This window comes from Sceloporus undulatus, chromosome 1, assembly GCF_019175285.1.
Source record: "Sceloporus undulatus isolate JIND9_A2432 ecotype Alabama chromosome 1, SceUnd_v1.1, whole genome shotgun sequence".
Classification (NCBI taxonomy): domain Eukaryota; kingdom Metazoa; phylum Chordata; class Lepidosauria; order Squamata; family Phrynosomatidae; genus Sceloporus; species Sceloporus undulatus.
Genome location: NC_056522.1, coordinates 10,676,529 through 10,693,420, shown reverse-complemented (window position 1 = coordinate 10,693,420; position 16,892 = coordinate 10,676,529). Strand labels below are relative to the sequence as shown.

General features: G+C 41.9%; 1 protein-coding gene across 1 annotated transcript in view; it reads left to right on the top strand.

The window, feature by feature from the left end:
* Positions 1–10,304: 10,304 nt before the first annotated feature.
* The window catches only part of REL (REL proto-oncogene, NF-kB subunit), a 70,657-nt gene continuing 64,069 nt past the window's right edge, over positions 10,305–16,892 (top strand). The window contains 1 exon segment of the mRNA XM_042446888.1: positions 10,305–10,359. Within this exon segment, the coding sequence (XP_042302822.1) occupies positions 10,353–10,359 (7 nt within the window). The 5' untranslated portion in view covers positions 10,305–10,352.

Below are 16,892 nucleotides of genomic sequence, written 5' to 3'. Positions count from 1 at the left end.
GTTGCTTTGGTCATGGCTGTGATGATTTGAGAGCTCCTCCTCCTCCTCCTCCTGCCTCACTCTGAGATGCCAAGACCAGCAAAGATAAGAAAAAAACTTTTTTTCTTTATCCTTTAGAATGGGCCTGACCATGGGGTTGCATGTTCAGATTTGGGGTTTCTGGCCTTTGGGTTTGGGTTCTGGGGTGGTATGGTCATGGGTGTGATGATTTGAGAGTGTGGGGTGTGAGGTGTGAGTTTTGAAAGTTTGGCCTTGATTTGATGCGGGCCAGAGAGTGTCACCATGGGGTTGCTTTGGTCATGGCTGTGATGATTTGAGAGCTCCTCCTCCTCCTCCTCCTGCCTCACTCTGAGATGCCAAGACCAGCAAAGATAAGAAAAACACTTTTTTTCTTTATCCTTTACAATGGACCTGACCATGGGGTTGCTTTTTTAGATTTGGGGTTCTTTGGTCATGGGTGTGATGATTTGAGAGTGTGGGGTGTGAGGTGTGAGTTTTGCAAGTTTGGCCTTGATTTGATGCGGGCCATAGAGTGTGACCATGGGGTTGCTTTTTTAGATTTGGGGTTCTTTGGTCATGGGTGTGATGATTTGAGAGTGTGGGGTGTGAGGTGTGAGTTTTGAAAGTTTGGCCTTGATTTGATGCGGGCCATAGAGTGTGACCATGGGGTTGCTTTGGTCATGGCTGTGATGATTTGAGAGCTCCTCCTCCTCCTCCTCCTGCCTCACTCTGAGATGCCAAGACCAGCAAAGATAAGAAAAAAACTTTTTTTCTTTATCCTTTAGAAACTTTAGAATGGACCTGCCAGTCATTGTTAAGCTCTTTAGTGCCTCAGGCAACTTTGTATTACATTGTATTGTAGGGTACAGTGGTACCTCGGGATACGAATTACCCAGCTTACGAATTTTTCGGGATACGAAAAAATCCCATAGGGATTTATTGTTTCGGCTTACGAAGGTTTTTTCGGGTTACGAAAAAACCCCGGCGCTGTTTTAAATGGAAAGGCCGCCACCGGAGGGCAGCAGAGAGCTATTTTTTTCCATTAGTGCCTATGGCAATTCGGGTTACGAAGGTTTTTCGGGTTATGAAATTAGCCACGGAACGAATTAATTTCGTAACCCGAGGGAGCACTGTACTTAGCTTAATAGGCCTCTATTGTACCTTTGTTTTGAGTTGCAGGTTCAGTCTGAGGTCATAGAACGCATTAGTTATTTTCAATGGGAAAAGTGTTTCGGGATACGAAATTTTCGGGTTACGAAAGGAATTGCGGAACGAATTAATTTCGTAACCCGAGGTAGCAGTGTAGTTCTAACTTTAAAGGCCATCTACATTTGAGGGGGGGGGGAGGACAAAGTGAGTAACCAATTCTGGTTAAACTTTCTAGCCAATTCAGTAAGTGAATCATGGCAACATCATCACATACCTGAAACTGACCTTAACAAAGGCAAGGAGGTTGGAGAGAACCAGTGTGGTGTAGTGGTTTGAGCCTTGGACCATGGCTCTGGAGATCAGGGTTCTATTGTCGCTGACTCATAAAAACCCACTAGGTGACCATGGGCAAGTCACACAATTTCAGCCCCAGAAACCTCCATGATAGCTTTGCCTTAAGAATCACCATAAACCAGAAACTACTTGGAGGTACACAATAACAACAAGAAGAAGATAGCAGGGTCATCACTAGGGGGTGCAGGTGACACCCAAAGGTGGGATGACACCAGTGTTCCCCTAACATATGCCCTTGCAGAGAAATCAGCAGTGGGATTTGCCTGTGTCCATTTAAAACCCCGAAGAGATGGTGTGAATGGAGCAAGGCTCAATGGGCCCCAGTTTTTAAAAAAAATTAAATTTCAAATTTTAAAATTTCAAAATTGTAAAATTTTACATTTTAAATTTCAAAAATGAAAATCTTTAAAATTATTTTAATTTTTTCTTTGAAACCATCCCATCTTACCAAGTTTTGACTTTAACCACATGAAACTATGTACATGTAGATACATTTAGGCTGTGTGTGTCACATTGTAATTTAAAGGTATAATTTTAATTTTGCCAGTTGTTTATGTCACAACTACAGTGGTCTTTCCACATTTGCTGGGGTTAGGGAGGCGATGGACCAGCGTGAATGCGGAAAAACCGCAAATAAAAAAACACTGTTCTTTTTACCTAAGAGAACACCTCTCTAGGAAACTCCAGGTCCTGCAGTGCAACTCTGTGGTCAACATCTGCCAGAGGTTGATCATGGAATCATACTGGAGGACCTACAAATGCCTAGAGAAGAGTTCTTTAGCAACTTCTATGTTCTCCAGCACAGCTCTATGGTCAACTTCTGGCAGAGTTATGCTGGAGGACCAAAAACCAAAAATAATCAAATCTGCAAATCTACAAAAGTCAAAGCCACAAATGTGGAGGGCCAACTGTATTGTCATTACATCCAGTGTACAAGTAACATTGGTACAAAAAATATGACTCTGTATGGAGGAGGTTAATTGGGAAGGTGACACCATGAATTACCACAAAGGGTGACACCAACCCTAATAATGCCACTGCAAGGGAGTTGGCCTTTGGAATCCCTTCTCACTGTGATTTGATGATTTTAAAGCAATAGTCTCTGGGTATATCTGGTGCTGTAGGGTACATTTCAGAGGAAAACAATGACAAACCAATGCTTGAATATTGAAGATTCTGGAAGTTGTGGTTCAAAATAAAAAGTAACATCCATATGCTTTGGAAAGTAGCCAAAAGGTGGTCTCTGACTGCATACTGTCCAACATTTTACAAATTCCTCCTCTTTTCTTTCTGCCCACCCTCCCCCCAACCCATTGAAGTATTTCAATTATTACTTTTGCACTTTGAACTGAGTTTGCAGCAACCCAAGTAAGTTGATGACAAAGGAGGAAACTGGGACATATTAAGGGGACAGTAGGATAAATCCAGAATTGTCCTTGCCAAATTAAAACATTTGGAAGGTATGCTTTACACGTTTTTTTTAAATTTAACCTGAATTTTTTATTTTGTAAAAACATATAGCATGGCACAGTGGTTGGAGTGTTGGACTATAACTCTGGAAGCCAGAGTTCAGTTCCCAGCTTGGTCATGAAACCCACTGTTGACCTTGGGCAAATCACATGCTCTCAGCCTCAGGGGAAGGTGATGGCAAACCACCTCTGAACAAATCTTACCAAGAAAACCTCATGATAGGTTCACTTTAGGATCACCATAAATTGGAAATGACTGGAAGGCACACACCACCACCACCATAGAATGTACCTTTCATGAAAAAGTTCAGAACTTTTTGTTCAGGGGCTAACCATGCAGGTCATTCCTCCTTTTGGATGACCTAGAGCTTTGTCTTGGTGCTCAAAGTGGCTGATATTGCAGCATCAGATGCCCCAGTTTCATGCACACCTTGTGACTGATTCCCTGTCTGCTGGATTTTTCCATTTCCTTAAAGTTCCACTCTCCATAATTCAAAGCTCGTTCACATTCGATATAGCACTATGATTCCACTTTAATTGCCATGGACCTCTGGGAATTGTAGTTTAGAGAGGAATATTTCAAAATCTGTGCCAGAGCTCTCTAGTGCTTCACCAAACTACAAACCCCAGGATTCCATAGGAAGTTGCTATAACAGTTAAAGTGGAATCATAGTGTTATAGTTGTGTAGTGTGAAAGCGCCCTTACCTTCCAATATGTAGAACACTATCAGATTAATGTTTCCAAATAAAAGATACCACTCAGAGCTGAGAAAAAATGGAGGTAGGCAGGAAATTAGGTCCTTAGTTATTTGGAGAAGCTCACATCACAAAGTAGGATCCAAAGGTATTCTTCGAATCAGGAAAATAAATTCATTGAAATGTAGTTTCCTTTTGTTTATTATCTCCCTGTTACCCAAGATAGGCTGGAGAGCGAACCAACTCAACAACAGAACCTTTCCCTGTTCCTGTGCAATGCCAGGTCGGTTAAAAATAAATTGCACATCATCCATGATCTTCCGATAGAAGAGGAAGCCAACCTGGCATGCTTTACAGAAACCTGGTTGGGAGATGATAGTGTCACAACTTTGGGGTCAGGCCCTATCAGCCGGGTATTCTGTCAGTGAGCAGGTAAAGGGAAGTGGGAGAGGGGGTAGAGTGGCCTTTGTCTATAAAAATAATCTCACATTGATCAGTATACCTGTCCAGAAAACAGGCCATTTCCAGTGTATTTACCTAAGCCTGAAGACAAAGGATAGTCTGGGGATTCTGTTCATATACTGCCCACCATGTTGTCTAACAGACTCCCTAGCCAAGCTGACGCACCTAGTCTCAGAGTTGGTGTTGGCGTCACCCAGGCTATTAGTCCTGGGCAACTTCAACATTCCACTCGAGTCCAGTTTGACAAAACTACCAAGTGAGGCTCAGGAGTTCATGATATCCATGGCAGACATGGGCCTATCCCCATTAGTCTCCGAGCCCACACATTGTGCAGGGCATACTCTCGATATGCTCTTTAGTATGGAACAGGTGTATCCATGGGCGGAGGTAATTAATACCACCGCACTGTCATGGACAGATCATTTCATGGTCAAGGTTGGACTGAAGGCCACTATTCACCCATTGGGGGTGGAGGAACTATTAAAATGGTATGCCCACAAAGGCTAATGGAACCAATAGGATTCCAGAAAGCCCTACATGGATTAATGGTTGGTAAAGCCAGTGATTCTGTTGAAGCCTTGGTTAACACTTGGAATAATGATCTGACCAGGGCTATCGACACAATTGCTTCCAAGCATCCTTTTCAGCCTGCCTCTAAACCAAAAATCTTGGTTTACAAAAGAACTTAGCAATATGAAGTGGACTGGACAATGACTAGAGTGCCGCTGGCGGAAAACTCGACTCTCATTTGACGAGACATGCCATAGGGACTTTCTTTGTTCCTATGGGGTGGCAATACGTACAGTGAAGAAATCTTTCTGCTCTGCATGTACTGTGTCTGCAAATTCTCGTCCAGCAGAATCGTTCAGGGTGAGAAGGGATCTTATTCATATACCCGCCCCCCCCAGAACATATTATTAGACCATACAACAACCTGCTGTGATGCATTGAATAACTATTTTGCAGATAAACTCTCTCAAATAAGAGCCAGTTTGGATGCTGGTATTATACCAGATTCAACTGGTGAGGTGTCCAGCAACTCCATGATTGAGATTAAATTGGATCAGTTTGAGTCTGTGAGTACTGAGGACGTGGACAACTCCTTGGTAGTGTGAAGAAAACAACATGGCCTCTCAATCCTTGCCCCTCGTGGCTGGTTGGCCAGGGAGGAGATGTCATAGTAGCATTCTTCTTTTTTTAAAATCTTTATTAGTATTATAACCTACATACAATAATATAAAAAACTTTTGCATAATATTCCACACATATATAGTATATCACATTAGTTATCAATTCTTTACTGTCTTATCTAAATCTAATTCATATCAAACCATTTAGTTTTAATTACACCAGTAATTTAACAAAAACACATAAAATTGTTATTAATGTCTTCATTCTTCTTGCTGTCTTCTTTTCACCATATACTGTTCATAATTACACAAAGGTATAATACTATTAATTATATCACTAATTCATAGACCGCAAGGGCCATCCAATCCAACCCCCTGAGAATTTTAAATTGTTACATTGGTGGAAGGGATAATGGGTTTTAGATCCAGCTGGAGAGGTGGGATAAACATAAATTATTATTATTATTATTATTATTGCAATATTATTGATCATTCCTCTCACTGCTAGTCAGATGGATTTATGGAAAGATCTTCTTATGTGGCATTTTACTTAAACTTTTAATACAGTGGGCCCTCCCCTTATGCGGGGATCTGTTCCGGATCCCTCTGCATAATGGGAAATAAGTGTATGCCGGAACCGCATTGGAAGTAATGGTGCACACTAACACAGTGGTGTGTGCGTGCCATGGGTGCACACCCCATTACTTCTTCTGGGACACACGAGGGGCTCTTGTGGCGTGGCTTTCAGTGTATGCTGAAATTTGCGTATGGCGCGCCAGCGTAAAATTTATTATTATTATTAACCTTTGTTTATGAAGCACTGTAAATTTACACAGCGCTGTACATGCAATCTTTTTAGTTAGACGGTTCCCTGCCCTCAGGCTTACAATCTAAAGGGGCAAATGCAGGCGCACTCTACCTGTATCTTTTTTCTTAATTAGTATCAGAAAGAGCTGTAACTATGTAGAGAGTCGGTGTTAACTGGTATACCACATGGCAAAGTACAGAGTTCTTGATTTTCTACAGGGCTCTTGAAGGAGTATTTTTCACCAGCCTCTGACTTTGAAAATATATTGTCTTCACATTAAAACAACAGCAACTACTGCTACTACAGGAAAGTCCCTTTCACTTAAGGCAACACTATCTTAGTATTTTCTTGAGAAGATTTGTTCAGAAGGTTTGCCACTGTCTTCCTTGGAGAATGTGACTTACTCAATGTCCCCAGTGGGGTTTTTTTTTTTACAGGGATTTGTATCCCAGTCTCCCAGAATCATAGAATCATAGAATTGGAAGAGACCGCAAGGGCCATCCAGTCCAACCCCCTGCCATACAGGAACTCTCAATCAAAGCATCCCCAACAGATGGCCATCCAGCCTCCGCTTGAAGACCTCCAAGGAAGGAGACTCCACTATACTCCAAGGGAGTGTGATCCACTGTCGAACAGCCCTTACTGTCAGGAAGTTCCTCTGATGAGGTGGAATCTCTTTTGCTGTAGCTTGCATCCATTGCTCCAGGTCCTAGTCTACGGAGCAGCAGAAAACAAGCTTGCTCCCTCCTCAATGTGACATCCTTTCAAATATTTAAACAGGGCTATCATATCATCTCTTTACCTTCTCTTCTCCAGGCTAAACATCCCCAGCTCCCTGAGTCTTTCCTGATAGGGCATGGTTTCCAGACCTTTCACCATTTTAGTCGCCCTCCTTTGGACACGCTCCAGTTTCTCAATGTCCTTTTTGAATTGTGGTGCCCAGAACTGGACACAGTATTCCAGGTGGGGCCTGACCAGAGCAGAACAGATTGGCACTATTACTTCCCTTGATCTAGACACTATACTTCTATTGATGCAGTCTAAAATCGCATTGGCCTTGTTAGCTGCTGCATTGCACTGTTCACTCGTGTTCAACTTGTGGTCTACTTGTACTCCTAGATCCCTTTCACATGTTGTCTCCTTAGGCCAGGTGTCCCCCATTCTATATCTGTGCATTTCATTTTTCCGCCCTAAGCGCAGTACCTTACATTTCTCCGTGTTGAAATTCATTTTGATAGTTTTGGCCCAGCTTTCTAACCTATTCAGGTCATTTTTTATTTTGATCCTGTCCTCATCTACCACTTAAACCACTACACCATACAGTATACTTTCAATGCATTTTCAAAATAAGAAACAGGTTTCTTTAACACAAAAAATGCAGTATAGTTGATGTTATGTGCCTTTGTGTTGTTTTCAACGTATGGCAACCCTAAGGCTATCATGAGGTCTTCTTGGCAAAATTAGTTCAGAGAAGGTTTGCCATGGCCTCCCCCTGAAGCTAAGAGTGTGTGACAGTGGGTTTCAAGGCTGAGCTGGGAATCCAACACTCAAACCACTACACCACACTGGCTCTCAAAATGTTGCACATGTTCAGATTGTGCCCTCGGCTTCCTTATGGAAGAGAAGGTCTTTATTCCTTCCAAATATGTTAGCAAATTGAATTTTAGACCAAACTTTGGTGCTTCACTCTAGCAGTGAAGCTCCTTTTTTACAAAGGGTATTTACACCCAAGCAGCCAACCCCTTTCTTCTTGTCCGCTGTCTAGCCAGAGGATGGGGGAAAGGGTGGAGAAATGCAGTGTGTCTGAAGTAAACAATGCAATAAACAAAGCTTGATCTGGGAAGAGCTGGATTCTGCTCTAGCCAAACATACTATAGTAGTGTGCTTCCCTATAACAGGCAAGATAAACAGAAGCTGCCTCCAGAATACAGTACTGAGCATGCAAGAACAACAAAACAGAGTGAAAAAAGGAGACAGATAAGCTTGCCCCATCAGATCCTTCCAACATGTTAAAAATGCCTAGATCTAGGGCTGCATCTACATTGCAAAAGTAATCCAGTTTTACGCCGCCTTCACTGCCATTGCTCAGTGCTGTGGAAATCTGGGATGTATAGTTTGGCGTAGCCTTCTCTGGTGCCCCAACAAACAACAGATCCCAGGATTCCATGACAGTTAAAGCACTGCCCAACTGGATGAATTCTGCAGTGTGGCAGCAGCCTATGTTTGGCCATCCAAAATGGAAATCATATGAAAAGTGGAGGCTGGTGAAAGGAAAAATAACCTCCAAATGCATTTTAGCAGAAGCTGCAAGTGGCCTCTAAAAGCTTCAAAAGGTTCTTGTTTACTTATGGAGTGGTTGTTTCATTTTCACATGTACATGTTGTTAGTTTGGAATACAAACGTGTTGGATTGCTAAACTATTCCTATTCTTTCCATATTATTTCTGCCTCTTGTATCAATCTGAAACTTTGTGTTATAGAAATAATGCCCAGGAAGATATCTACTTCAATAATTGAGTTATACCTCTTGGTACACTTTACTCAGAAGTAATCCTATGGAGAGTTTTTTGTGGGTTTTTCGGGCTGTGTGGCCGTGTTTTGGAAGAGTTTATTCTTGACATTTTGCCAGCATCTGTGGCTGCCACAGATGCTGGCAAAACGTCAGGAATAAACTCTTCCAAAACACGGCCACACAGCCCGAAAAACCCCCAAAAAACTATGGATGCTGGCCATGAAAGCCTAAAACTTCACAATCCCATGGAGCTCAAGTGGACTACAGTGACATAAGCTTCATTGGGACTCCAGCTTGGATTAACACCACATCTTTGACTTGCATTTGCACCTGTTTTCTTGGTTTCGTTTTTATGTTTGCAGCCACACAGATATGAAGAACAATTTTGCTTGTGATTTGTCATTTTAAAAGAGAGAGAGAGAGAGAGAGAGAGAGAGAGAGAGAACTTGTGTGGCAGTAACGTCACCCGCGACATTTAGCTTCTCAAAATGTGTCAGGTCACACCTGACCTTATCTTCTCTCTCTCTCTTTTTAAGGTCACTCGTACTGCAAAGGGTTGAGTTTTGGGGGTAAATTGGGAGCAAGAAGATGCCAACTCCCTCCATCAGCTCCTGATCCTGTGCTTTTGTTGCCACTAGTCTGCATAATTTACAATGCAAAGGGATGATACTGCCTCTCTCCCTGCTGTGCAAAACCTTGCCAGCTGATCACAGTGCAATGGGGTTAAAGACCAACAGCATCGTATCAGTCGGCTGCTGGTCAGTTGACAACCTTATCGCTGGTGTGAACCCTTTAAAGTGTAGGCTGATCCTGCTTAGCTTCCAAGACCACACTCTTGTTGCTCGGTTCTTTTGATTTCTATCAAATATATCATGATATATATGACTATGTTATTTGATCTAAAATACCAAGGGTGGGATAAGTTTGGAGTTTTTGGACAGCATTTTGGAAGTGGGAAAGAAATCAAATAATAATAATAATATTTTTTGTAATGATAATAATAATAATAATAATAATAATAATAATAATGTTTCTAAGTGCTTTTAACTTTTTAAATTGAATTTTCTCTCTTTTAACAAACACCAAGTGATCTGTTTTAATATTGCAACAGTTTAATTATGTTTTATCAGTCACTTTGGTAGGTTTTGTAATTTGGACTGCGCTTTTACATTGCAAGCTGCTTTGAGTCCCCAGTTTTGGAGGGTGGGGAGGCAGGATAGAAATAAGGAAATAAACAATGTAATAATAATAATTTTAGTAATAATAATAATAATAATAATATTGTTTTTAAATGCTTTTATCTTTATCTAATAATAATAGAAATAATAATATCAGCAGCAGGAGCAGCCACCTTGCTGGGGAGTTTGAAAGTTGGGTGGGTGAGAAGAGAAGCCTTTGGGGCTGATGGAGGGGGCGGTGGGAGGAAGGGAGGCGAAGGAGATCCCCCAAATTGACCTTCAGGCAAGAAAGGGGAGGCGGTGCCCCTCTGTCTGGGGCTGGCTTTGCATCCAAGGCCACAGGGGCCCTAGTCCTCTCTCCTTCTCCTCTTTGCAGATTGGGTTGGCATTTAGGGAAAGTGGGGGAGCCCTGTGGCTCTCCAGCTGTGACGTCACTGTGGGTGGAAATCCCCAGAGTGGGGCCGAGGGGCGGAGCCAAAGGAGGGAGGCTTCCCTGTGCCTCGCAGCAGCAGCAGCAGCTCCAGCCAGAAGCAGCCTCTCGCCCGGAGGGAGCAGCAGGAGCCTCCCAGCCCCGACTGCAGGACGCCTCGCCGCCATGGCTGGTAAGGAAGAGTGGGGAGCCCCACTCCGGCTGGCAGCCTCTGGAGGGCCTCGGTTCGAATCCTGGCGGCCTCTTTCCCCTCTGGGAGATGCAGCTGCACTGCAGACAGGATCCACTCTGAGACCACTTTGGTCCCAAAGGCACTGGAGAAATGATCCAGTGTGAGATCACTTTGGTCCCAAACAGACTGAAGACATGATCCAGTGAGGGAACCACTTTGAGCCCAAACATGATCCAGTCTGAGATCACTTTGGTCCCAAAAGCACTGCAGAAATGATGATGATTGTTATTATTATATTGATTTAAAACTGGGAATCAGAGCGGGATTCAAGATTCAAGAACAAAACTATTTGTTGTTGTTGGTCTTTAAGTGTTTCATTAAACAGAAATAATTCAGTTTGGCACCACTTTGGTTCCAAACACACTGCAGAAATGTTCCAGTTTGAGAGCACTTTAGTGTCAAAGCGGTGTCAAACCAGATTATATCTGCACTGCAGATGCAGCCAAAGGTCCAAAACATACTGCATAAATGATCCACTTTGAGACTATTTTAACTGCCTTGGTTGGCTCAGTGCTAGGGAATCCTGGAAACTGTCGTTTATTGTGGCACCTGAGCTCTCTGACAGAGAAAGCTAAATGTCTCACAAAATGACAGTGCCCAGTACTCCATAGCACTGAGCCAGGACAGTTAAAGCAGGGCCAAACTGCATTATTTTGGCAGTGCAGGTGCAGCTGTGTTGTTTTTCCTTCTCTTTGTGGACTGCAGCTCCCAAAATTGCACAAAGTGAGGGATGCTGAGAGTTGCATTCCCAAATGATGACGATGTTGACGTTGATGATAATGGCCCTGTCTGGAACTTTGGCGGCTTGCAGTCCATTTCCTTAGATTAAGATGCAAGGAAGGGTGAGCAATGTCTCTAGAGAAAGGGGTTGAAGACAGTCTATGAAACCTTAAGCCAAATAAAACTGGTTTGCCTTTAAGATGCAGCCAGACTCATTGTTGTTGTTTGCTGCCAGTCAAAGAGAGAGAAAGGATAGACAATACAGTACTGTACTGGGTCAAGGCTGACACCAAGGATGACTCAAGACTAGCTTTGTATATTTGATACCATCAATTGTTCTTGCAGTCATTTCAGCCTGAGTCATGGGGGGGGGGGTAAGAGGGAAAGTAGTAAAAGTACTACTAGTAGTAGCTTGTGGATGACATATTCAGGTTTGAAGTCAGAGCAGCTGTTGACTATGAAGCATGGTGGTTTGGGGTTGCCACATTTTTTGACTCGGTCAGCTGCTTCGCCTTTCACAAATCAGGAGGAGGATTCAGTGCCTGCAGATCTGCCTGGTGTTGCACTAAAGTATCTAGCTCTGTGAAAGGTCACATATTAGTGTGTGTATGAAATTGCATTTGTGAAACACACAGGAGTTGAGACAGTTTCCCTCCTGCCACATTTTTGTTGCAAGAGTAAAGTTTGGGGCTTGCACTTGGCTCCACACTGCAGAAATAAAGCAGTATTATACCACTTTAACTACCATGACTCTATTAATTTTACAGAACCCTGGGATTTGTAGTGCTCTTTCAGCTCTCTGAAAGACCAGACTGAATAGCTCACCAAAGTACAAATCCCAGGATTTTGTAGGACATAGTCATGGCAGCTTAAAGTGGTGTCAAACTGGTTTAACCCTCTCTGAAGACACTTGCCAAGAAAACTCCATGATAGGTTTGCTTTATGGTTGCCATAAGTCAAAAATTACTTGGAGGCACACAACAACAACGACAACAACGACATGGCTATGAAAGGCTTGGCTGGTACAATTCAGTTCACTTCACTTGGCTTATGCTACTACTCTGAGAAGCAGGCAGCAGAGGTATAGGAGGAGACTGTAGTTCAGTTTCTCTCCCTTGCTGAGGATGTTGAGGTTTGTACTGCAGAGGAAGAAGTGAGGCTTCACAGAGGAAATAACTGATGCTCTAAGGGGAAGTAACTGGGTCTCAGAACAAATGCACAAAAGTGTGGCTTTAAATGCATTTTTAAAAATATGCACCTGTGTGGTTCTCTTCTCCTCATATATACCTAAAGTAAAGGGAAGGGTGTGGTTTTGTTCTCAGTTCTAAAGAATGTAAAAAAAAGCAAAGGAGGCAGCAAGGTTTAGTCTGAGGCAGGTTTGTTCAGATCATTGAGTAATCTTAGCCCACTCCTACAGATCCGGGAATATGGCCTTTGAAATCTGTGTGTTTATCTTCTGAGCAATCTCAGTTTGGGATGCTCAGGCTTCCTCTGAGCTTTAATCCCTGGGAATTTGAGCAGGGAGCAAAGAGAGCTATATTGGAGACATATCAGAGTTGGACTATGACTCTGGAGACCTGGGTTTGAATCCTGACTCTGCCATGGAAATCCAGTGTCTTGGGGCATGCACTGGATATTAGGTTTAATTATTAGGAGCAAAAATAATTATTTTGAATCAGAAAGGCAAGGTTGATATCTTGGTATCTGTGTGAAATGTGAATTCTCTCTTTTCTCTCTGCAAAATTTCAAATCTATGGTTAGGAGTGAAATAACTTGGTCCCCACCAAGAAAAGTAGCAGGTTAGAAGAGCACAAAGAACGACAGAGCTCATACTATGGCTTAATCTGCAGTTCAGAATTAATGCAGTTTGACACTGCTTTAACTACTGTGCCCTGTGCCCAGGGTTCAAATCCCTGCTAGAGGTGACCTTGGGCAAGTCACACTGTCTCAGCATTGGAAGGCGGCAGTGGCAGCATGAGACATAGAGACCCAGCTAAACGTTGATACTAGGTCCTTGTCCTAATCTTTCCCCATATGCCCAGAAAGGGCCTAAAAGGTCAGCAACTCTATTCCCCAGCCATTGTGGCATTTTAGGTGGATGATTCTGGGAGCTGCAGTTTATAAAAAGTTGCTCCCCCAAATTCTGTTGGGAAACTATTAATCTTTCTAAAATATTAAAATCCAGATGTAGTGGGCCACCTATTGGTGCTGTAGTTCAAAGGAATGGGCTCGATCTCTCTAGCGGACCTTTCAATATCCCTCACCAAGCTAAATATCCCAGGATTTGATAGGATGGAAGTATGACACTGAAAGTTATAACTGTATCGGATGGATGCACCCCACTTTGTTACTTTAGGAACATAAAATATATCCATAATATACATTATAAGAACTAATCATGCATCTGAGGAAGTAGGCTGAAGTTACAAAAGGTTATACTATCAACTTCTTTCTTTCAGTTAGTCTCAGAGGTGCTACATGATCTCCTTATACGTATACTGATTTTCCAAACTAACATGGCTATACCTTTGAATAGCATTGTCATGTTTGATAATGTTAAAAGTACAGTTCAGTCAGACAATAGTTACTAACTGAGGCTGCATCTACACTGCATAATTAATGCAGTGTGACACAGCTTTAATTGCCGTTACTCAATACTATGAAATCCTGAGATCTGTAGATTTGTGAGATACGTATCTAGCCTCCTCTGTCAGAGAGCTCTGGTGCCACAACAAACTACTAATTCCAGGATTCCTTAGCATGGAGCCATGACTGTTAATTGTGCAATATGGCAGCAGTTTACATTCAGCTGATGCAGGCATTGGAGGGGAAGGAGCCTTATTCATGATTTCCCACATTCGTGGGGGGCTTGTTCCCCTAATTCCCGCAAATGTGGAGGGACAACTGTATATTAGAAGCAGGGAAAACAAAATAAAACAAACCATCAACCATCAACAACTCAAAGAAACCACTAACATTAATAAAACAGAGACAATTATGTTGTCATTGCTAGTCTTACATAATGTCAAGCATACATAAAGCATTCATTCCCACAAACAGAAATGAGAAAAGCATACCAAGACCAGGGACTCATTCATACTACAGAATTATTAGTGCTATGATTACCCTTTAACTGCCATGGGCATTGTAGTTCACTGAGAATTCTAAGTGCTCGTCCTTAAACTGCCAATAGTAATAATGATTAGAATTAGAAACCTAGTACTGTGTTTTGTAAAAGAGCCATAGGAACTATAGCGATCAAATTCTGTACACGGTCTTACATAAAAAGCCTTCTTGGTATATAGTTTTTAGAAATAATTTTGGTGGTGGGGAGTATATATATCTGATGCCATGGACTGCCGCTCCCAAATTATGGAATAGCCTGCCGGATTCAATGTATTATTAGTCTTGATTGCTTTAAAAAGGCAATCAAGACATACCTCTTCCAGCAAGCCTTCCTGGATTAAGATTTTAGCAACCTTGTGTTTAATCATTCAACAACTGCCCTAACTACCTCTGTCTTGTAATTTTAATAATTGTTTTAATAATTGCTTAATAATTTAATTGTATTTTATTGTGGATGAGAGGTTTAGGGAGGGTTTGGGATACAATAGTAGCAAGTGATTATCGTATTTTAGGGATGTTTTTAGTGTTAGCTGCTGCCTGCTTCAATCTTCTGGAGAAGCAGGATACAAATTATTATTATTATTATTATTATTATTATTATTATTTTGCTTCCATTCGTAAGGCTGCATCAGATTCTGTTTTGATTTTGAGGTTACTGGCATTAATTAGCACTCCACTGCAGAAGGAAATGCAAGGAAATGCAAATATATAACCAAAAATGTGTTGAGTTTGTTTAACAAAACTATTTCTGGCTGTGCCTTTAATCTGGGTACTCATGTGAAGAGCTCCCAGACGGTAGGATTTGCATACCTGAGACTGAGTTGGTAATTTGAAGCACTGCAAGATCAACAACTGAGTGGGTGATTTAAAAGTCTCAAGAGCACCAGTTACAGACTACAGTATAAATTTTCAGTTTGATAACAACCTTGTGATATGAGTTCTTTTTCTCTCTTTCCTTTTTGAAACAGTAGGGGAAGTTTCTACTTCCTAGTAAAGGTATATTTCTATTTCTAGCTAATCATCTCTCTGTAGAAGTCAGATTTAAAAATGAGGAGGAAGTGCCAGAGGTATTTTTCTTCAAGGGACTATACTTTTTTGATTTGTTTTGGATTTAACTATGGCTTTGCGTTGGAAAGAGTAGCTTTTGATTTACCAGATCCCTGTAAAAAAAAATAAAAAAAATTCAGGAGCTTGGCTTGGACTTCAGCTCCTATCACCGTTAACCAGCCTACTGGGATTTATAATCCAAGACATTTGGATTGTAGGGAATCTGATCTAGTTATTCAGCATTACTTTATGCTAAATATACAGTGGGCCCTCCACATTTGCTGGGGTTAGGGATGCAGAACCCCCATGAAAGTGGAAAAAACACAAATAAAAACTACTGTATATTTCTTTTTTTACCTGAGAGAACACCTCTCTAGGAGTCTCTTGCTCCTTCAGGATAGCTCTGTTGTCAACATCTGCCAGAGGTTGACCAGGAGGACCAACAAATTCCTAGAGAAGTGTTCTGTCTAGGAACATCTAGGTTTTCCAAAGCAACTTCTGGCAAACGTTGGCCATAGAGTAGCTCTGGAGGACCTAGATCAGGGGTAGGCAACCTGCGGCCCGCGGGCCGAATGCGGCCCGGCAAGGCCTTGGGACCGGCCCCAGCCCGGTCCTGCCGCTGATTGCCACTGGGGCCTTTGGCGTCTCACACGAGGGGCATGGTGGGGCAATTGTCTATAGAAGCCTCAGAAACATGCATCTTAACATTTTTTTAAAAATCAGCAAATTTTTTCACGTGTCCTCCATTTTTTATTTAAAAAGTGCCCTCCATTTGAAAATTTTGTCCTACATTTGTCCCGGTTCATTTATTTATTTATTTTTTTAAAAATTATTTAATTATTTATTTTTTGGCTTCGGCCCCCCAGTTGTCTGAGAGACAGCAACCTGGCCCCCGGCTCAAAAGGGTTGCCTACCCCTGACCTAGATGTTCCGAGACAGAACATATTAATCAGTTCTGTAAATAATCAAATTTGCAAAAGTCAAAGCCGGAAATGTGGAGGGTCAGTTGTACAAATTTATCATTAATGGGCTATAGAGTAATACAGCCAAGGTCAGATATTGGCAACTTTTGGGCCGGCTCTAGTAATGTCATTAAGCACAATACTTTAATCATCAACCACAGTTGCACATAGTTTCAGTGGAATTTAAGAAAAAGAATCTAACAAAGGAGTATATGCTTTTCAAGGCAGTGCTCTCATTCCGAGATGCATAGAATCATAGAGTTGGAAGTGACCACAAGGGCCATCCAGTCCAGCTTTTTGCCATGCAGGAACACACAATCAAAGCACTCCCAATTGATGGCCTTCCAGTCTCTGTTCAAAAACCTTCAAAGAGGAAGACTCCACTATACTCAAAGGCACCATATTTCACTGTCAAATAGCTCTCACTCTCAGGTCATTCTTCCTAATATTTAGGTAAAATCTCTTATCCTATAGTTTGAATCCATTGCTCCACATCCTAGTCTCCAGAGCAGAAGAAAATATAATAAATAATAATAATAATAATAATAAAAGATTTATTTATATACCGCCCTTCGAAACATCAGGGCGGGTTACACCAAATATACTACAGTTCTGTTA